Source organism: Leuresthes tenuis, unplaced genomic scaffold, assembly GCF_036924035.1.
Source record: "Leuresthes tenuis unplaced genomic scaffold, fLeuTen1.0.hap1 SCAF_19, whole genome shotgun sequence".
In the NCBI taxonomy this organism is placed as follows: domain Eukaryota; kingdom Metazoa; phylum Chordata; class Actinopteri; order Atheriniformes; family Atherinopsidae; genus Leuresthes; species Leuresthes tenuis.
Window position 1 is genome coordinate 15,783,684 of NW_027325373.1, and position 26,148 is coordinate 15,809,831.

General features: G+C 40.1%; 1 protein-coding gene across 1 annotated transcript; it reads left to right on the top strand.

The window, feature by feature from the left end:
- Positions 1–4,190: 4,190 nt before the first annotated feature.
- On the top strand, positions 4,191–25,337 carry csgalnact1a (chondroitin sulfate N-acetylgalactosaminyltransferase 1a). Its single transcript, XM_072371813.1, has 7 exons — positions 4,191–5,537; positions 9,044–9,260; positions 12,560–12,661; positions 19,761–19,939; positions 20,912–21,006; positions 21,196–21,277; positions 23,552–25,337. The coding sequence occupies exons 1-7, from the start codon at positions 4,730–4,732 to the stop codon at positions 23,833–23,835; spliced, it is 1,767 nt and encodes a 588-aa protein (XP_072227914.1). The 5' UTR covers positions 4,191–4,729; the 3' UTR covers positions 23,836–25,337.
- The last annotated feature ends 811 nt before the right edge of the window (positions 25,338–26,148 follow it).

Consider the following 26,148-nt stretch of genomic DNA (forward strand, 5'->3'; position numbering starts at 1 on the left):
GCACCGGCTTGTCACTCAACTAACTCTGTTTGCTCACCACATTTCCTGCCTGGCTCACTTTCACAAAGATAAGCACAATCTTTTTAACAGGTGCTGAGCCTGAGAGAACACTGATATTTGCGCCGATATGAATTATATCTGATAGATATATGCACAAACTCTCTGCGGGTAGGAAGTGGTTGTAGCAGCTGAACCAAAGGCTGCACAACTCTGCTGCTCGAGCCATCACTGGTCACTGACTTCTGAATTATTCCTTCTCATCTTTTATTCTCTTTTCTTTGTTTCACATCTCCCTCTGAGCCATTTCCTCTCTCATTCCTGCATCTCTGTGTATATTTCCTTCAAAGAAAATTAAATATTCGATAAGGGAAGAACACATAAATCAGTTCTGCCATCTCAGGAAATGCAAGAAACATGTCCTCCGTCTTGTTGCTGTGTGCGTAAACCAACCTGTGTGTATGTAGAATGTTGATGTATTGGTTTTGTTTATGCAGTAAAGAATATGTTAGATGTAGCACTGTGTGGATTTTGACACAGGCTGTTTTTTGAGCATGAACAGTGAAGATTGAGGGAAACTGTTATCAGTAGTCAGTCCTGCCAGGCACAGTTTGAGAGAGGGAAGTCGCAGCTCTGCAAAGCGAGAAAACAGGAACTGTTGTGGTAAATTTAATGTAAGGCTCATTGTGGGTTTTGTTGCTGTTGAAATGGGCACATGCATGAGAATATGCTCTGAAAGGATTATATAAACGTACATATTGTTGTATTGGATGTAGTCAGAACAGAGTGTTGTTATGGAGAAGTCGTTTGCTGAAGTGATGTAATTTCCTCACTGAAAAACGCCTGCACTGAAAATCCTTGGTTCCAGGGTCTTTCAAGTGTTCCAAGTTTCCTGATAACAGTGAGATAAACTGTTAATCAAGTGTCTTTGGGAAAATGTTACCAGAGTGGGGAGTCTACGGCCACACTAACAGATATCGAAGGCTGAGTTGTGCTTGAACTAGAATTGCATCACCAGCTTTCACATAAGCTGAAATTGACAACGGTGGGTTCATTCACATGTCTTCTGTTAATTGTTTGTGTGTCTCTCTGACTTCAGATTTGTCTTCAGTGAGTGAAATGCGGCTTGATAGGGTTGAGATCAGGTTATTGACTCAGCCATGGTATACTAGTCTACCATCTTAACTCCAATGACGATGATGGCGTATGTTTGAGATTATTGGTCATTTAAACTTTGTCCATATTTTTCTTTCCTGTCCTTGTTGTCCAGTTTGATCTTATTAGATCACCTTCATTTAAAACAGCCTCTTAAAACTTATAGATATCAACTAAAATGTTATTTCTCAACCTCTGAAGACACTTGAAACTTATGAAAACATTTAAGTGGTTAAACCTTCAGCTTTTGTAAATTGCACACTTTGCCCTCATCATCATCTTCTTTAAAATGTTGATGTAATGTGTGTGTCGCTCTAGGCTTGAAAGGTAAAATGATGCATGTAACACTCCATGGATGAACTAAATGTATTGTCTTCTTCCCTTTGAGCACCAGAAAAATCAAGTTCAACATACAAGCTAATTGTGTCAGTGTCCTAATATTTCAGGTCCTAACCCTGTTATGTTTACCATGTTTTTCGCACTAAAGCAGTTCAGCGTGAATGTTTCACACACAATGTTCTGTAGATAGATACCATGAGGATAAGCATTACGTGGATACAGCTATGGAAACAGGAAATTACAAACGCCTGTTCAGGCATCCTGCCACCAATAAAATCAAACATGATTATTTAGCTGCCAGTGTTCCTGTGTTGCAACCATGCCTGTCCCCATGGGGAGTCAAATAACTAGGGCTGAATCAACTCATTCATTCCAGAGAGACTCAGTGGTCTGTGGGTCTCTGCTCGTAAATCTCAATCACACCAGCCACCCCCTTCCAGTGATGAGTCTTTCTCTCATAACCTTACAGCAGGGAGTGATTGCTGCGCACCCGGTGAGATGTACTTCTGTTGTGTTTGTGACATGCAAAGATTTGAAGCAGCATGTTTTTGAGAAATAGCAGGTTTTATGTATTTTTTGGATTTGTTTGATGTCTGACCTTAATTCATTTCTCAAATGATGCTTTTTGTTAAGACTGAAATGTTTTTGGAAAACTTATTTTTTTACCAGAAAGAAATCACCAGTTCTAGCCCCTTCATTGTAAATATTTTCAGATTTTGTATCACCTTTAATTGAAAACCCTTTGGTGTTAGAATGTTGGATATAATAAGCAATTGCTGACAATTAAAGTATCTGTGACTATAGGGACTTATTTTAGTTAAAAATGCTAAGTAGAGAAGGCATTTGCTCATCAATAAAACTGCCAATTGACCTTCACTGTTTGAATACTTGCTTTGATTTTGGCTTGTGATCACTCTCACTGGCACTAGTACGAGTACAGTTCAGTATTACGGGTAATTATGAAAACATATAAGTAAAAACTGTTTACAAAAAGTGATGTAACCATAAAGAGGAAGTTCCCAGAATACAAAACTATCGAGAGCCACTTGCGAACTAAACGACACAACAGATTAAGCTGCCTTGGTAATGTCATATCACATATTTCTATGGCTTTATGGCGCCATGATGACATCATAGTGGTTTTCTATAATTGATGATAATACTTCTCAGTAAACCACTCTCTGCCAGAACCGACTCACCCACTTCTCCCTGAGCACCTTCTTCCCAAACATTCAGGAATCAGCAGGGGAGGTCCAGCTGGAGAGAGGCTGTGTGTCTCCTGATCCAGCTGTGTGTTAGGGCACAGTTCAGTATTCACCTCTGCCATATAATAATCCTTTCATTTGCCTCGACTTCAGGCTGTCCTCTCAATGAGCTGACTGTGTGGGGAGTCAGGAGAGACAGAGACCGATACACAGAGATACATTTACGGATGCGTACTCAAACACAGAAACACATTCCAGCAAGAATATATTTACGTATTAGCACAGAAAATCCACATTCGCACTTCCAAATACACCTTACCGTTGCTCTATTTCATCCATATGGATGATACAGAATCCACACTGAATGTTTTTATTTTTATATATGCATACTTTTAGTTTGACTGCAGTATCTAAACCAGCTAAAAGAGTGCCATGTAAATGGAAATGCTGCTATTGAATCAGCCATGCAACAACCACATTATAACCATTATAACCATTCATTTCTGTTAAAAATCTCTTAATGTAGCTTTTAAAACAAAACTATTCATAATAAGTTGGGACAATGGCATACCAACCACTGTGTGGCTGCCTAATAAGTTTTAGATGTTCCTCCAGCTGTTTATTTTAGCACTACATACTTTTCCACTCTTTTGTTGCCCCTGTCCCTACTTTTTGAGACTCGTTTTGAGCTGACATCAAATTCAAGATCAAATTCAAGTTGAGCTAATGCTTTTATGAAATCATACGTTTTACTTTCAACATTTGATACACGTTCTGTTGTGAATATGAAAATTGGTTTGTGAGATTTGCAAATCATTGCATTCTCTTTATTTACACTCACGCTTAGTTCTGGGTTTTAGCACAGCATCATTTGTGGATTAGCCCTAACTACAAAGCTGAAGCTTTGTACTGATGTGGCTGTTAGATAAAAAGCCAGTGAGTCATCAAAACCATTTCAATTTACTCTGAGAGAAACATGAGTGTTTGTACCAGATTTTGTCTAATACAGAATTGGCCAGGAATCCCTTAAATGATGTTCCAGTTGGAACCAGACAGATAAATCAACCAGCTAACATTTGTATGCACCAGACTGTGCTCTCATAGGGTAAAACAAAAATGCTATAGGACTGATGTAATTATTTCAAACAGGCATTATCTTTCAGAAAAGATATCAAATATCTCAACAGATGTTGTTACCTTGTATTATATGCACAGCAGGTATAAATAGATAAATGTATCCCAGTTACTGAACTCTACACTTCAGTGTGTACAGCACCCTCCTTGCATACTGCCTCATAAGCTCACATGTCAGAGACAACTTTACTGTCCAGGATTAGTTGCCCAGAAAGAATGCTGAGTTTGGCAAAGGCAATTTAGCTCTTTGCCACTCCAAAACCAATGTGTCAAAACGGCTAAGGATGATGTGATTTGTTACAGTGTAAATGTCTAGATATGGCTTATGGTCGTGTTTCTGATGACAGACTTCTGTCTCTGTTTTTTGTCTCTTCTGTCAGGAAGACAACACGAAGAACCACCACTGGCCCCAGAGGATTTGCTTTCTGACTGAATTTGTTTCACATCTCCTCCATACCAGCTTTGCCATGGCTGATGCGGCTGATGTGGCTGAATGTTCTGTCATTCCAAGACACAGGCAGGCAGACAGGAAGCAGACAATGTGGACTGACTGAGAGAGTCAGAGCTCATGCAAACAGATGAGTCACATGTGAGTGACAGATGATGTAACAAAAGTTTAGAGCAGAGTCCTCTAGCAGAACATGAAGCTTAGTGGACCAACAGAATTGGGGAGAGTGTCTTTTTCACAAGCCTTTGACTCATTCATTAATGTTGCCAATGAGAAAACAAGTTACAGTCTCGGGCAGCTGAGAGGCAATGACCTAATTCAGAATAAATAACCTCACTCTGATAAGTAGCCCGCCTCTTCACTGGGTAATGGAACATAATGGCAAATGGACTCCTATCATTGAGGCTGGGGTGTGTGAGGTTACATGAGATTTCTGTTTGAGTAAGTTTTGATGCTACAGACAGAAATGTTGCGGCGTGGACTGCTGACTTGGGTGTCCCGCGTTGGTGGCATTCTGGTCCTGCTCTGCTGCTCCCTGTCACTGCTCTATTTAATGACATGCAGCCCTCCACATTCTGACAACCCTCCATTGAGCCATGTTTTACCCCATGCTGGATCCAGTCACCCCAGCCTAGGAGGAACAGGGCCAGTAATTGGAGTCGGGGCTGGTGGGACAGGAGGAGCCGGAGCTGCTGCACAAAGCGGTGGCTCACAAGGAGTCCACACTTACCAAATGCTCCTCCAAGAGCGTGAGGACCAGCATCACCTCTACATCTCCTCCTTGAAGAAGGAGATTGCGCAGCTGAAGGAGGACTTGCAGGAGCGCAGCCAGCAGCTGAAAAGAGTGCAGGAGAGTCTGAAAAGAGCTGCTGGTGGGCCAGGAGAGGGCCAGGAGGGGGGTGCTGAATCGCAGGGAGGTGGCCTTGGAGAAGTTCAGGGTGCTAAGAGCCAGCAATCTGACCTCCAAGAGTTCCTGAGGAACCAGCTATCAAAGGCTGAGGTGGCCGCTGGCACCAGGTTGCCCAGCGAATACGCCGTTGTGCCTTTCGAGAGCTTCACCCTGCAGAGGGTGTACCAACTAGAGATGGGGCTCACACGTCATCCCGAGGAGAAGCCCGTGAGGAAGGACAAAAGAGATGAGCTGGGGGAGGTTCTGGAGATGGCTCTGCACAGCCTGAACACACCCTCATCCCAGAAGGACAGAAGGGGTGAACATATCCAACCAACGAAAGTCTATAAACCATCTGACTTCATAGAAGGTGAGAACTATCCTGAAAATACCTTTATATGCAACTTCTTTCACACAGACTTTTAGGGGGACCGGTATGCTATTATGATGAAGGTGCAAGCAAACAGGCTATTTACATTTGGGTTGCTAGGTTCATTTGAACAATCTTGTATTGTTTTTCTTTTCATTTTCATTTGTCCTTCAATCCACCGCAGTGAGTTAAAGCCCATTGTAACCAAAGCACAGGGGTTATTATTACATCACTGCCAGTATTACAGACAGTAGTGGTCGACATGCCCTCAGCTTGGAAAGACAAGCTGGAGGAACCAGTATGGAGCTTAAACAACGTAGTGCTTTAAACGGGGTCAGTAACTCAATATGTTTGAACTGTCTTCAATTAAACAACCCCACCCACACAAGAATCAATATTCATTTAAGTGCATGCTAAATTTAAAGTATTTTTTTTACTGCTTTATCTTGTGGTCACAAGAATGTGTATCTATAGATATTTGAAATGACTTTGATGGGTTATTTTGTTTGAGTTTCAATGTGTGACTTTGGCGCCGTAACGCACTAGTTTGTTTCCAACTTAACCCTTCAAAACCAAAGTTCACACCTGGACCAATAGGTTGCGGAGTTTCTATGAGGAGATAACCATTGCAGACCTTCCTTTCATTCATCTTCCATATATCTAAGGAGATGGTGGACTACTAACACAGAATTGTGGCTAGAGCATTGCATTTGGGTGTGTAAAAGAATGGTTTACATGGATTGTGTTTTCTTAGACATGACATGCAAATTAACTGAATTAAAGTCATATTGCACTGATCCCCAAGGGCTTTTATTTCCTAAATAAAACCATACACAGGTCAAGAAAACTCTGGACTTTAGTGTTCAAGCCTTCACTCTGCCTGCTAATCTGGTTGACCTGTAAATATAATCCATGCTATAATTATGGCTGTTGTGTTGGAGCTTAACCTCTGGTGTAGAATCAGAGTATATCTGAGAAAAAATGAAGATGTTCGTGTGAGGCTGAACGCAGCCCTGAGTGCAGATAAACATGAGTGTTGGAAGTAGCAAGAATTCTCTGGCTTCTGTTTAAGAGTATAAAGTTAAAATTACACATTTGTTACCACCAAAAATGTGTGGAAAGTGTCATAAGTGAAAGGACAGGTTGAGCGGTAAGATGTCCCCAGTGGTTCATATATGATTATATTTTACATTTTTGTTTCATTTCATTATTGCATAAGCTTGTTGAGGTGGTGCATTCAGGTGGGTTATAAAGAAAGAAAAATCCTAATGTTTGCCTGGTTATTAATAATTTACAACAAGAGAATAAAAAGTTTTTTCCTCTCAGACCCTCTTTAATTTTCTGTTCTTTCTTCTTTAGTTACCGCTTTAGTCACATTATTTAAGACTGAGCCATCTGAGATGTTTATGTTGGAGAATGAGGAATGCTTCCTCGCCTGAAGTGCTATCAGCTTACAGACATGTGAAATATAAATCACAAGAACAAAACAAAATCTTATGACAGTAGTATTTAGTGCAAGTACAAAATATTGGAATGTTGAAGTAAAAGTAATTAAAAATGCACCAAATACCATTTTACATAAAGTAATAATGGTATTATCCACAGATATGTTACTAGATTTGTAGCTCAGTTTACTATATGCTTACTCCATTTGTATATATATCTACAGTTTCCTTCATCAGAACACTTTATACTTCTGCTACCACGTTTTACTCTTGTCTTTTTGATTTTATAAGTATACCCATGGAGGGTCAGAGGCGTGACTATGTTTTTGTACAACTACAGCCAGGATATCCTCCTGGTTTGTCCTGCTTAGCTGAGATCAAAACCTCAGGAAATGAACACAGCTGCTCCACATTCACAGTGCAGCATCTCCTCAAAAGTGGAATTTGTGTGTGTGTGTTTGAAGGTCACTGTCTTCAGTGTGTGTGAGTAGGTGGAGGTTTTAAAGTGAGCAACGGGGCACCTGGTGCAGCTGCAATGACTGCAGGTCATGTGTACAAGCTTGCGTGTGGTCTTGTTCAACCTAAAGTGAGTGTGTTTATGTGGGTCTGATTTGATAAATGAACCTACATTATCTGTGTGTATTCATATAAATTCCCTCTACTCTTCCTCAGATAGACAGCAGGAGAGTGCAGCTTGTTCTTAGTAAATTAGCAACCACGTCCTACTCATATTTTAATTCTCCTTAATGGACATTCATTTTTTATTTAAATCTCAAACAAGCAGTTTTTTATCCAAGTGAGTCAGGATTGGGAGACTGACATAAGCAATTTTGGGGAGTTTCAGGGCTGCATTAACAAGCTAGTAAGTTAAAAGCTATATCCAAACACTGAGGGTACTCAAAATGAGCTCGCCAGCCACTGAGTCCTCATAAGGAGACAGAGATTTGTAGTTAGAAGAGGACTGGAAGAGGAAGTGAGGGCACTTAGTCAAAATTGTTCAGCATTTTTACAAAATGGAAGCTCATTGTGTCCCTCTTAGAAATTAGGCCTTCCATCACAGGAAGCTGGCCAATTTGAGAGGAAGACTTTAATTCGAGCTGCTATCAGCCTGTTAATCTTTGACCACAGAAACCTCTCAGTCTCTCTCTTTTTTTTTTATCTGTCATCTTCTGACTCTCCTCCATCTGTCTGTCTGCTATGTCTCTGTCTCCAGTCTGTCTTCAAAGATCACATGCCTCTTAAATGTTCTCTCTATCTCTCTCTCTTGCTCCCTATCGCTTCCCTCTGGTATCATTTCTCACTTTCTGCATCAAGTTTCCTTTTCTTTTTTTTTCTCTTTGCACAGCGACCTCAACAGGTCAGCTGGCAAGCAAAAATCTTAGTAATGAAAGTGTTATTGGAAAACAACTTTTCTCTTGGGAAACAAGCTGACGTAAGGCTGTCAACAAGAAAATTGAATAGCCTTTCTTTCTGTGAGTGTGTATGTGTGTTACATGTATGGTTATGGCTCTGGGCCCAACAACAGCAGAGTGCATGGACGAAGTCTCATGTGGCTTCATTTGCTTTCATTTCCCACCAAAACCGTATCAGTCTGTCAAAAAATTGATGACAAATGCACAAAAAGATAATTTGTGGTAAAAACAGTGTTAATATTTTGTGGCTTACTTTCAAAATGAGATGTTCTCATGGGTTTTAAACAAAAGCCACACCCTGGAGAAACCCAAAAAAATTTTTAAAAAACACCCACTGCGACAAAGGAAAACTGGAGGCGCAGAAAGTAAAACCTGACTTCCGAAACTGAGTATGTACGGCAAAACTTCACGCCTTCCAGTTCTTTCATACAAGTCTATAACATGTTCATTTTCACTTTCATATCCCAAAAGTATGCACATTTCAGAAAGTTTCTTTTTTGTGGCTTTGTTGTCGATGCTAAAATGAGAGGATTGATACAGAGTTCATATCTGCAGTGTAAATATAGAACTAGAAGCAGGAGACTGTTAGCAGTGCCACTTTATATAAGTTTGTTTGCTTATAAGTTCATGTCTGTGTCTCACCCATCAGGTATCACTCGAACAGAGAAAGACAAAGGCACTCTCTACGAGCTGACCTTCAGAGGGGAGTCGACTAATGAATTCAGACGCCTGGTCCTCTTCCGGCCCTTTGGACCCCTTATGAAGGTGCAAAACGAGAGGGTGGACACGGCCAACGTCCTGATCAACATCATCGTCCCGCTTTCCGGACGCACAGACAAGTTCAAACAGTTCATGCACAACTTTAGGTGAATTCACTTTTACTGACTTCTTTATGTCCTCACAGATTTTCAAGTCGGGCCAACAACCAGTTCAGTTTCACCAGGAAACATTTGATAGACTAGATTTTTGTGATCATTTATCCTTTCTAACTGTACGTTTAAAGGTGGATTCTGTAGTATTACTCTTCAAAAATTAGTTTATGAAAAAAGTGATATGCTCCCATTTCTTTTCTGTCAGTCATTATAACCATAGCTACCTTTACACATGTAGAGTTTACATCATACAATTTCCTTGGTTTTTATCACAAACACATTAACACTGTCACTCTTTTCATGTATGGATTCTGCCTTATCAGTGAGGAAAAAACGTTAACCCGCCACTTTTCCTCTTGGATAATTGACACATACCAAACATAGGCTACATTTATGTGTGCAAGACAGCATCGTGGAATCAGCTGAGACAAGTTATACTTAGAGAGCAGGCTGCAGCCATAATGTTAACAATGCAAGCTTTTTACTTACCGTTCCAAATCTGGACCGGCTCTATCTGGATCTATCTTGCAAGTTTTGCATTAGATTTCAGTGCTTTACTGTCCAAAAGCTGTCTCCAGAGAAATAAGGAATACCAGTATTTGATCGTGTCAATGTTCACTTGCTCTGTGATCTGTTTGCCAGTTTGTTTGTGTGCTACCACCTGCCCGAGCACTGTTTCCTCTTCTTCAGTTAGCTCCAGTGCAGACTAGACACTGTGGTGACTTGCGTCTCATCTAGTGGCATAAACTGCTATGACCGTAAAATCTGGTCATTCCCTGCAGGATCAGAGTTGAATAGCTCAGCTGCACACTAAATAGGCATATTCTACATAATTATGCATTGCTTAATCTAATTTTGTAGACATTATTAGTTGAATTTATGTTTTAACCTTTTATTTCTTCAAAGAGCACCTTTAATGCCTCACCCTCAGACAAGGGAAAAAATTATTGGGTCACAAAGCAGTGATCGCTTGTGTTCGATCTCACAAAAACTTCTAGTTTCCACCTCCCTTTCCTTTTTTTTTTTTAAGCGTTTGTGGCCATGAGCAAGACTTGGATCTTTACGAGAGACGTACGGAGATACAGGACGAAGATTGCAGAAACGCAGTAAATCAATCATAATGGCTCTCTTTATCACACAGTCAGGAAAATGCAACCGCTCAGTGTTATTAAAACCCATTTCAAGTTTCACATAATAGTTGGCCATCAAGCTGGCAGACTGTGACAAAGACAGGGGAAGATTAGAAAAATGAAAATTAACATGAGAAAGGCTATCGTTTCTTTGTGAGGGAGCGAGTAATTAACACTTTAAAACTGCATTTATGGCATTATCAGTTAATTCATTTGGAGCTGGCAGACATAACCACACAAACAAATAAACAAATGGAATAAAGTTGTAGGCTACGCACAGATTTCAGGTTTTTATCTGTCAACACAAGGCCACAGGGATAAATTTCTCTGTCAAGGCAAGCGCCGATTATGTGATCGGTGCCATTTGTCTTTCTGTTTGTCCGTAAGATTGTATGAAAAGCGATCACAGAATTTCACAAAAGAGAGTTGGAGGAGCTCCCTGCAAGTATTTATTATACACAAAGCTGGCATGCATCTCAAATATGGAATATATAGATGTAGTAATAAGTATGTTTGCTCGATTCTTATGTTGGAAGCCCAAGAACAAAACGGAGAAATCTTGAGTTCAAAGACAGTATTTATTTTGGTCACAGATAAAGTATAGCAGTGCTGGGCTCAAAGTGACAGAGCTCTCACAGGGCCTCTGAGCTCTGGAAATAGTTCATATTTATCTTCTTCACACTTATCTTCTTGGGCTGGGTCTGGCCTGTACAGAGATTGGACTTACACGCAGCCGAATGTAATCGGCCTGTTACTAGTGACATGAACAGAACAACCACCGTCCACTTCATGTTCTTGGGATGTGATAAACAACGCGTGTGTGCTGTTTTTACACATATATCTAATGTAACAGATCTATCTGACAAGATAGAGCAGCTTCATCTGTCCCTATTATTCAGTCCAGTTCTAACCAATTATGCTATCTTAAAGCCTTGGAGCATTCAGGGACATACATTGTGTAGTAAGAGCAGGGTGGACAAGTACAAAATAGGAACATAGGCTTATTAGAAAAATACAGAATATGAATACATAATGTCTAAGAACAAAGCCAATTATAACAAGTAGATCTTACCTTGTATATATGAGACAAAATCATTGAAATGTCACATTAAACAAAACAGTACAAAGGTCTAAATTTCTTTGCAGCCATGCAAAGTGCAAATGAAAGGAATACCTACTGTAATTTTTGTAAGATCACAGTCCTATTTGGAGAGGCAGACAAAACTTATCAACTAACAGCAAAACATGTTTGTTGCAGCTCTGCATTCCACCACCATCATAAGAGGAAATGTCCTGCGTAACGTCTGTGATTTATTGTGCTGCTGCTGCTTATCACAGCTCTTTTTACATGGTAAATCCTGCTTAGTAGAAGTGTTGCAGCCCATTAAAATGTCCCCCCTGGGCAGACCTGCAGTATTTGATATACAGCATGGCAAGAAGTATACTCACTTGAAAGACTTGGCGAGTCGCTGAGCAAACACTTTCCCCTCATCCATATTAAAGGTGCAATAGGAGAAGCTATATTTGTGGATGTAAAGAGATGACAAAAATTGATTTTTTTTCTTTTATCAAAAATTTGTTATTCATAGAGTGTGAAATACCAGCATTTTTATGGTAAAGGACAGAATAAACTGCAAGGTTTACACAAAGGCTGAGTAGATTTTAAAGCATGCATAAACCCAAGTGTTTCTGGGGAGAATCCTGACAAATTTGTGTGTGCACACCTGTGTGTCATGTGAGGAAGCTGAATTATCTACAGAATGTGTGAGATAGCGGTGGCATCTCCACCTCGTCTCTGTTTTACTCACATGTAAGTTTCCTTTGTGCATTAATGTTGTGTGAAACAGAAGAGAGCCGGGAGCATAACCAAACATAACTTTTAAATATTACTATTGCCTTTTTATTATCCAAATATCGGTCCACAGACCAAAGAAATCACATATATACTATTGCATAAAACAGAACAAAAACAGAACCAAATCCTTCAGTTGCTCTTGGACTAACTGCTTCAGCACTACAAGAATAAAACCTCCAAGCCAGTTCCTTCCCTGAAAATGTATCATGTGATCCGGTTCTCTTCCTTCCTCCAGTCCCCTCTGCTCAGTTTACGTAACACTTTCATTCCTAATGTCCCTTCCTTTGTGTGTTTGTGTGTATATACAGGGAAGTCTGCGTGCGTCAGGATGGTCGGGTACATCTGACAGTGGTGTATTTTGGGAAAGAGCAAATGAGCGAAGTTCGCAGCACTCTGGAGAACACATCCAGGTGGGTTTGAATTGCAGCCAGCAATCAGCTAAATGTAGAAGGTGTAATGCAGTTTTTGAAAATGAAACCAAACCTGTCTCAGTCATGCGCCCCTATCGCAGAAGCTGATGTTATTCCCACACGTGCACCAGAAACATGTCATTTTCACATTCGTTAAACTGTCTTTTTTTCGTGACATGCCAAACACACACGCCCCTCCTGGCTCGGCGTCCTGCCACAGCCAGCCATCTATCCCATGAATAATGCAGCAGCATGCCACCCATGCTGAAGAGCTTAAAAGCTCCGAGCCAGCACCGATATATTACAACAAGCCTGTGATCATCCTTGACTCACTCTGCCCTCTGTCATGGATCTCGACACCTACACCAGCTCGGGAGACGATCGCTGTTGGCTGATCAGGAGTCAGGTCAGTGGATTGAGCCTCAGATTCCCTGAGGGGTTGCCATAGTGATGCTTGTCGATTTTCCAGCCTCGAAGGTCTGTGTGGGGCCTTGAATCAGTCCGACTATCTCTAGTATCACACAGCGTCTTTGTCTCTCTGAAAAAGGCAGCGTTGTATACTCTGAAAGTGAGGCTTCACATAAAGTGTAAAGAAGACAAATTCCAAAGCTGTGAATGTGGAAGGAAGAACACTAAAGCTTGAAATTATATTGCCTCTAATGTAGTAGGACTGAAAAAGAGGATTTGGAGAAGAAAACATGCAAAAGTGAGAACAGTTGGAGTTGAAGTGAAGGTGCAATCAGTGAAAGAAGGGTGTTAAATGAAAGTCTCTGTCCTGAACAGCAGGAACTCAAACTCTTTCAGCTTAGAGCTGCTCTCAGTTTAACAGTGCATTCATCGGTTACGTACCAGCGTATCTGGGTGTGAATCACTGCTTTTAATCAACTCAGTACTCCTTTCATTCTATGTTGCTTTCGGGCTGTGGTTGACATGAATGGGAATCATCACTGGAAGATAACGACCTGTGGTTCCATTATCTGCGACCTCAGACACACAATCAGACACACGCTACCAGTAAACTCACAGATACACACAGGCTCCCAGGGAGGGGTGGATGAATGTGTGCATGTGCAGTTGGAAATATTTAAAGCACAAACCAGTTCTAATTATCTAATGACAACTTGGAGCATGAATCTGTTGCAACATGTTCATAACGTTACTATTGCATTGTCTCACACATGAATACAAATACAAGCAAATGCTCATTTTATTCACTTTTTATCAAATAAGCCTTATTTCTGTTTATTACACAGAGTGTTGAACCCTTCCCCACCTTTACTTCTGAAAGACACAGCTGCTCTACGATGCTCTTTTTTAATACCCAGTCATGTTACCGACTTGCTGACTCATGGGGGCTTAAATGATTTTCTAATCAACGAACTGCATGTTTTTGCAATTTCACAGAGTCGTACCTTCTCGGGACATGACCTATTCTGAATATGTAAAACTCAAAAGTTTCAGCTCAGAAGCAACTGCACATGCATACATCTTCATTTTCAGACGTCAATTTCTTAGCAGCAGTGTCAGCATCATTAGTGGCTCAGATCAATCAGATTCTGCACAGCCCTTCCAAGAAATTCAATTCACCTCCACTAACTGCTTTAGTTTGTGCCCGCTCACAAATGACCTCCAGCTCTTGGTCTTGTTTTTTTCTTTGAAAATTACATTTGAGTCATCTTCTCTGCTTTGGAGCAGCACAGCACTAACACTATCTTCCCAGAGGCATTTATACGAATATCAACAGCCAGTAAAGACTACCTGAAATTTCCCATAATTCTGTAACAGGATGTAGACCTGTAGTCCTGGATGTCCTGGAACACCAGTTCTTTAACCACTGTCAAACCCACTACAGCGTTTAGCAGATCAGAATTATTTGGAAGTATACATATTAAAAAGTGCTGTATGTAACACAATACAGACAATTGGAAGTTGTGCTTCTAAAATTCAGGACCTCAGTATTTTCAAACTTTCCACCAGACACCGAGGATGTATTTTCAAATTCAATTCTTACAAATCTACATTTCAAAGCTTCAAACTCAGACTCACTCTTGGGGGGCTGTATGTTTCTGTACCTTACAGGCCTAAGAATAGCGATTCAAAACAACATGAAATAAAGAGGAGAAGGGAGAAAGCTGGGAGGAAAAAGAGTGATCTATTTTAACTAGATACCTGTCGATACATATTAACAATGACTGTGTGGTACAAGGGAGAGCTGATGGCCGAGGAGAAAATAGTAGGAGAGGATGTTAGAGGAGAAGTGTGCAGATAAGATTGGAAAACAAATATTGGAAAATTCTCAAGGATTTAAGACTATCATCAAGGACTGTGCAGGAACTGAACTAAGATAAAAGACGCAAGGAAGGAGATTGCTCTGTCTCTCCTTCAACCTTAACTTCTCTGTTATTTTTTGCTGTTAGCAACTTGCATTTCATAATCTGTGGTTCTTTTTAGTCCGATGGGTAGGTTCTCTGAGGAGCCTCGGGGGGAGAAGAAAAATATTGAGCAGAGTTGATTTTGGGAAGATTCTGAGTGTTTGGAATGATGTCCAAAATACAGTTGAGTTTGAAAAGCTGAATTTAATTAATCCTTGAAAAAGCATATGAGCATGTCGCTTTACAAATCTAATGCACACCCATTGTGGAAATGACTCAGTTTTATTAACTTATGTAGCAGTCTTGCCTGAGGCCTCCGCCAAAGAGAGAGCGCAACAACTCTACATTTTTAATAGCTCACACCTCTCCATTTCATACACAGACTGCTGATTCCCCAGCTCACCGAAAAGGTTGGGTTTTTTTTGTCTTCTGCACAACTGTCCATAGCACCAGCCTCCTATGCTCCATTAAGAGCAGATATCCAAACATGAAATGTAAGTCATTTAAAATTCACAGCAGGAATAAAACAAATCTCAGGCAGAGGAAAGATACTTGTTACATTGCTACTTCAGAAAATATTAAACAACGGTGTGTAAATGAAAGCAGCTAAGTTTCTTTTGTTTCTTTTGGCGTATTTATATTGCAACAGGATTATTGAGTGTAAAGGTCTACCATGCGTTTGCTCACAATAAAAGAAGCCTTCCAGGAAAAAAAGGTTAGCAGCCACTGTTTGAAGTGACCCTCTAGTGTCGTGGCTGCTACTCAAAGGATTAAGTCTTCGGGGTCTCAGTCAGATCTTTTGTATGTCACTACTGCCTTCAAAACCCATCCAAAGTTTCAACTTAAACCTTCAAAGCTGTGGTCTGCAAACCCCCATAGAGGTCCAAGAAAATAAGTTTTTTGGGGATGGGAACACTTTGTAATCCATCCAAAGTGTTTAGATATTTCAGTTTGGACCAAAGCTGTGGGCTGACTAATACAGATAGCATGGCTAAAAAGCAAGTATGCCTCCTTGGTAACTTACAAAAAGTGAAGATTACCACAGATTTGAAGCTTACAGTCAAGTCTGTATATTTTTAAAAAAGCAGCATGTTTGCTGTGGGTCTTACCCTCCCTGTCTTCACTGAGCATAACTAACAGGATCAGACTGAGACACGACAAGATAGCTCTTTGCAAGCTTCTGACTCTGACACAGTTTCAACAATTTTAGATGCTACAAGGTACAAGCCATCACGCCCACAGTAAACAAATTGACTATTTAAGGGCATAAGAAGGAGGCTGATGTCTGTGGGCATGAGGGCGGGGAAAAAAAACAGGATATAAAAAGCAATTTATAAAACAAGGATTTTGCAGGATTAAGCTGATTTTTCCATTTGGCACACAACAGTAATGCCTGCATCCATGTTTACAGGCTTGCATTAAGGAGTCACCCACAAATCCTGTGAGCCTATTTAAATAGATAATGTTCTCAAGCCAGCATACATCAACATTTTTTCACATGGCCCTGTGTGGACTCATCGTGGGCATAATGCATGTCCTTGCCCCTTACAACTGAAAGTGTCAGCCTAACATTTAGCCTAAGAAATATCTATTTCTAACCCTAAAACCAACCCTTGACCCTCAAAAAAAGCCCTCCGGATTTGTGAGCACTTCAGTTTGGTTCCCACAGTGTGCAGTCAGTTCATAGACCCCAAGAGGACAAAAACAAATGGAAACACGGACTCACATCCTCCACTTATCAGGATAAATAAAAAGCTTTATGTTTGGCTTTATGGGGTCCGTTGCATTTCTCCACTGAATGATATTGATGTTCAAGATTTTTTCACCTCCAAAAGTAATACTAATAAGTTAAACTAATAAGGTAAATAAACACAGGAAACAGTACAAAGATAGTCATTGGGTAAGATGGAAAGATGCTCTGTACAAATAAAGAATCTGCCCACTTGTGTCTATAAAGCTCTTTAATCACTGTGTAAAATCACATCTATAATAGTTGTTTGAAATTATAAAATCTAAATAAGAAAACTGAAAGGTACGCTAAGCAATTACTGTTTGCAAAGACAGCGTCCAGTCTTGGCTACTAACCTCCCCCTCTGCTCAATTAAGTTGAGTGTGTTCTGAAATTGAATGACAGACTGCCAGCTGCAGAGCAAAGCAGTAAATCTGACCAAAATCGACTTTCAAAGGTCACGTTCAAAAGTCCAATTTAGCACATCTTCACTTCCACACCACTCTGGATAAGCCGGGCTGCTCAGCCTGTGTAATGCAAGTTTTTGTCGTTCTCGCCAATCCACAAGGATTTTTATTCAAGAAAACGACAACGAGGAGGCGAGGTTCAGACAACAAAAAATGGTGCAAAAAATGCTTGTTTTGAAAATAGACTTTTCAAGAGATCTGCCGTTAGCTACACATCTATTATTTACTGCCGACTCATAGTTCTCAAACTGTGGTACGTAGTGGTAGGGTTAGCCCCCTCTAGTGGTACGCAGGAAAACAAATTGATTTTCAAGTTTGTTTTTCCAACAGCTTAGTTTCAGGTAAACTCTTCAATGTGTCTGAAATTGTAGCTTAAACATTTTTGAATATGTCATTGGCATGCAGTTGTTGTTTTTAATATTTTTACATTCTCTGGGTGTTAGGTGTAGAACTGTTTTTAACGTCAGTGATAATGGGGATAACCTGAGAGCTACACAGGTGATACATGGTATAAAAGTGGGAGAGCTAGTGCTATAGAGCCACCAATGGGAAGCCTTGGCACAGCAGATGTGTTTCCCTCATGCGCACATCTGCAAATCATCCCTAACGCTGTCTCCATTACTCACTTGGCTGCAACTGCTCATCCTAGACTCAGCTCAAACAATGCAACTTGATGTATTATTAAATTGTAATGATATGATGATGCTGCTGCTAAATAAACCTTGTTACTGATCACTTCCTCTGACAAGAACCACCTTTCAAGTTGATGGAATCGTCCTTAGTTTTCTTCAATATTAAAAACCTTTTTAAATCTGTCATCAATTTTGTCAACCTGTCATCAGTTCGCTACATTTAGAAGGTGGAAATACTCAACCATGATGCTGAGTATCATGGTATAATATAAAAACACAATGACATGTTCCTGTTAGGAGGTCTTTACAATAGAGAAACAAAAACAGGAGGAGAACATAATGTTTCAGCCCATATAAAACTCTCTCTGTCTGCAAGTTATGAGCAGTTTCGAGTAATTTAGGTTGTCTTAACATTTTCTTTGCCCAATTAAAGCTAAGACTGAATCAACGTGACTTTAGCTAGTTTAGCACTAGAAAACGTTGAGACAAACAGAGCCATTGTTCTGGATTTGCCAGCTGTGGACAGTTTAGTGCCAGCGGCAGCGACCACTTCTCCTGGGACTTTGGGTAGACAGTGAGACAGTTCGACTCTGTGTGGATACATGTGGTGCAAACAGACATAAACACTATGCTCTGGGCTCGGACATATTGAGTGACTGACTGCACATCAGCAGATCTGGACAGGTTCTGTAAAAATAAACATTGTCCATCTAAAAGTTTCACTTAGAAGTCGCGAGGCGTTTTGGGGATACTGGGGTTGTTTGTCAGACAGACAAATAAGATGCCTGTAACTGGCATCATGTTTATGTGTCTCTGGGAGCTGCTCAGGATCAGTAGGTTCCAACATTTCTTATTTATGGGAAAGGCTGAATGAATGGGAGGGAGACAAAGGGTCTTACAGAGCACATGCTGATACAAACTATTCACAGACAAAAACACACACATAGCAGAGAGAGGGCAATGTGACGGGTATGATTCAAGTGGTCTCAGGCGAAATGTTTCCTCTGGTCTTCCTGTTTTCCTCCAACAAAACTTTATGTGTCCGCCTCTGTCTACCTGCTCTCTACCTACTGTTTTCCATGAGTCGTGTCTGACACACTCACATCGATGAGTCGTGATGTGTTATCCTGTTTGTTCTGTCTCATGTTGAGGCATGTGAACCAGTTTTTCCTCAGTGTCCCCCATCAGTTGATGTGTGCGCAGACATGCATGTTTCTATGCAGGCGCGTGCACGAGTAAAGGATTAGTCACTAACCGTGTGAATTGTTATGGCTGATGAAAAAGCCACAGCTGTGTAGATTTTGATCCAGATGTTTCTCTTTACTTAAACCACATCCCTGAAAAGCCAAGGATAGAGGGAACTTTGTTTTCCTGTGTTCTTAATATGCGGTTCCTCTTCAATCTAGACCAGAGTTGGAGTGTGAATTGTGAGAGTTTGGACTGATTTTTAACTAGCAGAGAAATATTTGTGCATTATGTTTTAATGTTTGGCTGAGAAACAGAAGAGCCACAAGACACAGTTTTGTTGCAGATAAGACTACCACTTCAGGCCCTCATATTCTCAGTTTCCATTATATTGCACATTATTGGTGCACATAGAGACCGTCATGTTGCTATAATAAGCTGTCAGAAGATCAGTGAGGGAATTTCTGTTCAGTTGAGACATTAATCAAGCAAAGGAACAGAAGAGACAGTAAATACTGCACACAATGTAAACATAAACAGGAGTGATATACACTAATTGAATCAAATTCATCAAGTACTGCGAAAATAATTTGTTCTTTTTTTTTAGCAGTTTTTTTTATTCTCATAGTTTGACTAAAAAGAGTTGGATACTATACTATCAAAGCCAAAGTGTCAGGCTTTTCATCCCGTCTCATGGCCGTTTTGCATTCACAGGGAGGCAAATTTTAGGAACTACACCCTGCTGCAACTAGACGAGGAGTTTTCTCGGGGACGGGGTCTAGACGTCGGGGCTCGAGCTTGGAAAGGAGGCAACGTGCTGCTTTTCTTCTGCGACGTGGACATCTACTTCACAGCTGACTTCCTCAGCACCTGCCGACTCAACACACAGCCTGGTGAGATGCTGCACCCACAAGCACAAACACCTTTAACATATAAAAGAAGGAGTAGTTGCATTTAAAGAAGTGTGGAATGCATTAACGACTGGTCAAAACTTTAGATTAAGATGCTTCTCAGTCCATACATAGAATAATGACTGAATTTGGATTTATAAAGAATTATGTTTATATATATCAATAGGACTACACATAAGACAAAAAAGTCTCTGAGATTCTTTTAATGTGCTAAATTAATAAAGGACTTTAGAGACCTCATACATACAATCATACAATGTTCTTCTGCCACTATTACACGATGCTGAATTTTAATGCTGACTTAAATGATGCGGCTCAAATTTAAATCAACGTATCCCAAAATGCTCTGGCTTTCTGCTGGAAAAGAATGACATGCTCTTTTTAGGTAAAGTGGAAGAGTCTGTTCTTAGAGGAGACATGTTCAGCTGTCTTAAAGTCTTCTTCATGTGATGAGAAACAGAACTTTCAGAACGTCTGTTGGTCTGTACACCGGTGGTGAAGTGCTCTTTACTTTCAAGAATCTCTTGATGACTCATCTCTTGAGAGAACACCTCCTCTTCTGACACCTCTAACACTCCAACATGCCTAATTGGCGGTTACTTCACACTTCTGCACCTGTTCTGCTTGTTTGTCATTAAAAATAGATGTCGGTCTTTATGGCCCCACCAGGGTTTTTTTTACTGTAAGCTTAAGTTGCTTTAGATAAAAGCAGTGCTGTAAAAAAGGTTTTGATATGTTAAAGCATAATTTAATAGATGATAGATTAAAGTTTGCATTGCAGCAATTGCAGTGAATTCAGTGAATACACTTAACTTTACAATGATTCCTGCATCACCAAATATATCAAATTGTGATCATATCATTGAGATGACTAATCAAACTGTATTTATAGATGTCTAGAATGTGATGTGAGATGATTAACCACTGAATCATCTGGCCCTGCTGTCTCAACAGGTAAAAAGGTGTTCTACCCAGTTTTATTCAGCCAGTACAACCCAACTCTGATTTATGGAGGTCCTGAGCACATTCCACCTGTGGAACAACAACTGGTAACCCACAACAATCAAATCTATCTTCCTCCTCCTTTTTTTTTTCCAGTCACTGCACAAGCCACTTGTTGAAAATCGTTGTCAATGAGGCACTTTTACACTGAGAGGTTTAGAACTATGTCGCCTCTCCAGCCGCTAGAAGTGCAAATCCCTTTTATGTGTGTTGAAATAATGCATTTTTTCCTGTAGGTCATAAAGAAGGACACTGGTTTCTGGAGGGATTTTGGTTTTGGCATGACTTGCCAATACAGATCTGACTTCATCAACATAGGTATACACACCAACAACACTGGCAAAGCAGGACATGCACTGCAGCCATACCCATTGTGACATCTCAGCAGTGCAGGAATTCATAAACATTTGTTCCTTAGGGTTGATTATCTGTGTAAAGGCGTTACATAACACTGTAAAATGGGCTTCCCAAATTAAAACAAAAAAAAATGCTCAGTGCTAATGGTGCGGCAGCTTAATGGACGTGAAACTCATCAGGCCGCAACTGACTCAGTATTACATTACAGTTCCTAACAGGGAAGAGATTTTATTATATTGCTCTGCATGAAAATGGCTCTGAGCAGCAGCTGCAGCATAAATTAGCATCTCCCTGCATCTCCATCCCCATCTGTACACTGGGTGAGGAATATTGGCTCTCCAGACAGATTTACATCAGTTTTGTTCCCCTCCAAAGTGAAATCAATTAGAGGCTGCAGTGGAATTCAGCTATGCCTTTTATTGGGTTGGGCCCAAACACATTCACAGAAACACCTGCAAACTCACAGGCATGCACATATTCTTAGTCTGTTTCAAGACATATGTGTGCATGTCCACCACAGGAACCTTTTCCAGGATCTTTTAAGGGGCTCTTTCTTCAGTCACCTAGTTTCACCCTCATTTCAGATACCAGGGGGCTTAAGAGTGTTCTGGGGCAGAAATCTCAGCCCCCAAAATCTCCCTGATGTAGAGGTAGAACTTACACTGATTACAATGAACCTCTTTGGTGGGACTTACAGTTCTGAGTATTTGTATTTGGTTGAATATTCTCAGTAATTCCCCGCGGTAAACAGCACTGAAACTCAGACATTCCTTTTGGGAACACCAGAGTGAATGAGGAGGGAGAACTTATATTGTGACAATAAAACAAAGGAAGTCTAATTTATATTTTCACTGCGGTTCTGCTTTAAGGCACAAATAAATACATCTAAAAACCTGCTGACATGTATAATGTTGATAGGTTTTAAATGAATGAAGCTGATAAGCACTTCCTTGTGTTTCCACCGCAGAGTGAGACACTGCCAAGAGGACGCAGCGTTCAGCTGCTGGAGCCTGCTCCAGAATGTGAAGTTGCTCCGATTGTGGCATAAAACCAGTGCAATCAGGGCAATAAAATCTTAATCTCAAGTATTTTCACAGTAGTTATGCACTAAGATACAAATAAAAATACCCAAAACATCATAAAGACATGTTCTAAAACCCCAGTGTTAGAACATGTCTTTATATGTCTGCAAAAGTAGATTCCAGGGGCCTGTACTTTGAAGCCGGTTCGACTCTGGTTGTCTGGCTTAACTAACCCTAACAATGGAGATCTTGCTCAACCCAACTTTCCTGACCCTGATATGTGCACGTCCATTTAAAATGTAGGGTAAGCGTTAGATGACTGATCACAATCATACACTGTATTTCTAGCTGGCTGAAAGAAAGATGACATAAAAAAAGAAAAGAAAAAGTCAAATATTTGAATGCTTAAGTTCAATGTCCATACACATACTTTTTTTGTTTTTTTTTCATTCTGTAAGAGAATTGATTGGTCAAGAGGTGGTGCTTTTATCTATGTCGATCTCTTACCTCGAAACCTACCTACTGAGCAGGTTAGTTTTCCAGTGTAAGTAGCTTCAATACACTGAAAATCAAGGGCCCAACATGAAGTTATCTCACAAAGTCGCTAATTCTACTTCAAAGCACAGGCCCCAGCAGTATTTGGTAAATCCATATTACTAAATGAATAGAAGATTGATTCCACCCATATTCCTGTGCAGAAATTGTTTAGTTTGAAGAGACAATAGGTTTTAACAAAATACGGCGGTGTAGCCACCATGATGCAACCATAGCTTTGTGGATTCCTGTCGTGAGGTGTTGAATTCAGCATTTCCACATCTTGGTCTATTGAAAAAGGAATTACAAGTAAGCAGTAGATCTGACTAAGAACTGTGGAAACTACATACACCCATACAGCAAAGACAAGTCAATCACAACATAGCTCAACCCTAAAGTATACTCATCTTTATTGTCCATTTCACTTAAAGTGAGACCAAAAAATATCTGCATATATCACTGCACGTACAAAAACAAATAATAATTCATCTCCTGTGCTCAAATTTCCGTTTTTTTTCCGCTGTTATGTCTGGAGTTTGAATAGAGAAAAAGCAAGAAAAGCAAAAGTGATTATGATCACAAGCCTCTGAAGAAGTAGGCACACCAGTGAAAACAACACATCCTGCGGTGATATACAGTAATAAATGATTGACATGACATCCTCAATTTGTTCTCTCAGGAGGTTTTGACATCGACATTAAAGGCTGGGGAGGCGAAGATGTCCACCTCTACAGAAAGTACCTCCACAGCAACCTTCTGGTGGTTCGAGCCCCGTCGCGTGGCTTGTTCCACCTGTGGCATGAGAAGCACTGCGCCGACGAGCTCCCTCCAGACCAGTACCGCATGTGCATGCAGTCCAAGGCCATGAACGAGGCCTCGCATGGCCAGCTGGGGATGCTCTTCTTCAGGCAAGAGATCGAAGCCCATCTCCGCAAGCAGAAACAAAACTCCAAAAAGACATGAAGACTCGGAGCTGGTTGGATTATTTTTGACTGCGAGGACAAAGCAACTGCTTAAAACAGAGCAGGTGAATTCAGTCTATCTTAACTCCATCATATTTTTCATGAATATGTTGGAAAGCAGGCTTTATTTGCGTTCCTGCTCAGAACCAGACGCAGAGATCTCCCTCTCCTATCCGCACAGTAAATTTAAGCTACAGGCAGAGGATGCTTAGGGTATTTGACAGAAGAAGAAAAAAACTTTATCCTAAGCTGTCTCCTGACTATAGCTTCATATTTAGCCTACACATATAAGAGTGGTGTCAGTCTTCTCATCTAACTCTCGGCTAAAAAGTGATGTAGTTCCCAAGATGTGACACTGTCTGTTTAGTGACTAAAAAGTAAGGACTTTTTACTTTTTTAAGGATACAAATAGTTTAAAATAAAAGAGCTGCCTGAGGACGGATCCACAAGACTGTGGTGGATATTATTCAGCAGATGTCCCGGTAACTATGGTACTTTTAAGGCTTTTCAAAACGAAAACATGTAGCCTAATTTTGAGCTACAACACATCTTCGAACAATGTGCCTTACGTGGATAAAACCCAAGCATCTTATTTGGATGGCAGGTGAGAACTGGACCTCCCAACAGGTTTTATATGTTGGGAAACGAGGCCACCTGGTGGACTGAAAGTGAACAGCATGCTGGTGAACAATCGTGAAGGACTCTTTCAAAGCCCTGAACTGTCTTGTAAACTTTTTTTTTTTTTTAACATAAATTATTAATCAGATTGTATCTTTATTTATGTTTTATTACCTTTCTACCAGTCGCATTTGTATTTCACTTATTGCCTGGACAGTATTATGAGCAGGCCATTCATTACTACTGGGCAATGAAGTGAGAGTTGTTGAAGAAAAGAATCTAGTGTCAAATTTTAAATTATCTTTACGGCTTTTTCCTAAAAGTCTTTCAATTTGAGAAACTTGTGTTTATGGTTACACTCTCACTAAAGATAAGTTATTATACTTATTGTGTACCAGCGAACAGGTACACTGCTGTGTTTTCTTTTTCTCTTATCTAATTCGTTGACATATAGCGATATGGATACAATTCAGTAAAGTTATTGAAACTAACGACGACTTAACAAGTCCGAACCAGATCTTATTGTTTTGTTTTTTTATATCTTAAGGCAATCAAGTGTGACTCCTAAAATATGCAGACAAAATGATCCTTTGTGCAATAATGAAGGAAAACTGTGACATGTGTTTGTGAGCAGTCACTGTGTTTAAAATGCTGTAGATGACTGCCCAAAAAGATTTTTCTCTGTCTTGAAATCTCATTCCAGCACTTCTTCTGTACTTAGATGAGATCTAAGTGAGCTGTTCATGGTGGATGACCGAGGCACTTATTTACTCATGTTTCTAATGTTAGCCATGAAAGCATCCCTGCAAACGTCAGATGAATGTCTACTTCTCTGCTTTATTTTTCATGTAAGTGAGTTAAATAAACATATTTGTGCATTCTGAATATGTTGAAAGGAGATGTTTTCTGATGTGATCTACCATTTTGGTCAAGTCTCATTCAACTAAAAGGTGGACTTTGAACAGAACTGAACAGAATTAGTTACTTTCGCCCATTTTGATACTCAATTCTGAGAATTAACTCAGAGCTATGACACAGTATATTGTCATTTAGCTTTGCTTTACTGTTAGCAATGCTTTAAATAGCAATCATTTGGACGTCCGAATAGTTTTAGTTAGTATGAAACTAATGAAATTACAATTAAAACAAATTTATACACAAAAAATCTCATTTTACAAGTAAAATTTTTCTCAAATTCTCATTGGTTATTTTTCTTGCAGCGTAGGACAAGTTCAGGTCTGGTCCCTGAGCATAGTTCAAAGTTCCTCCGGTCTGCCTCTTTTTCTACCAAAATGAGTTTGTTTGAAAACTAAATGCAAGTTCTTGTTGGGCATTGTGACTTTGTCAGGGGTCAGATTTTATTTTAAGATAGATGATGCAAAATTTGGAACAGGTATAGTGTGTAAAGGGGTCTGATGAGGAAGAAATTCAAGTTGTTAGCATTGGAAACTGATTGGAATTTGAAGCTGCAACACCAAGTCATGTGACACTGTATTGCTGCAACATAAATATATACCAAGAAAGTTTTTTGTTTTTTTTTTGTTAGTAGTAGCAGAAGATACTTTTGGAACAAGTGAAACTATATGCTGGTTTAACAGTACAGCTGAAGCCCAAACACTTGCTGTGAGTTTAGGTTTTTGGGGTGGGTTCATCCACAGGTGTTTTCACTTTCTAATCAAATTTTCTCTAAGCAGCA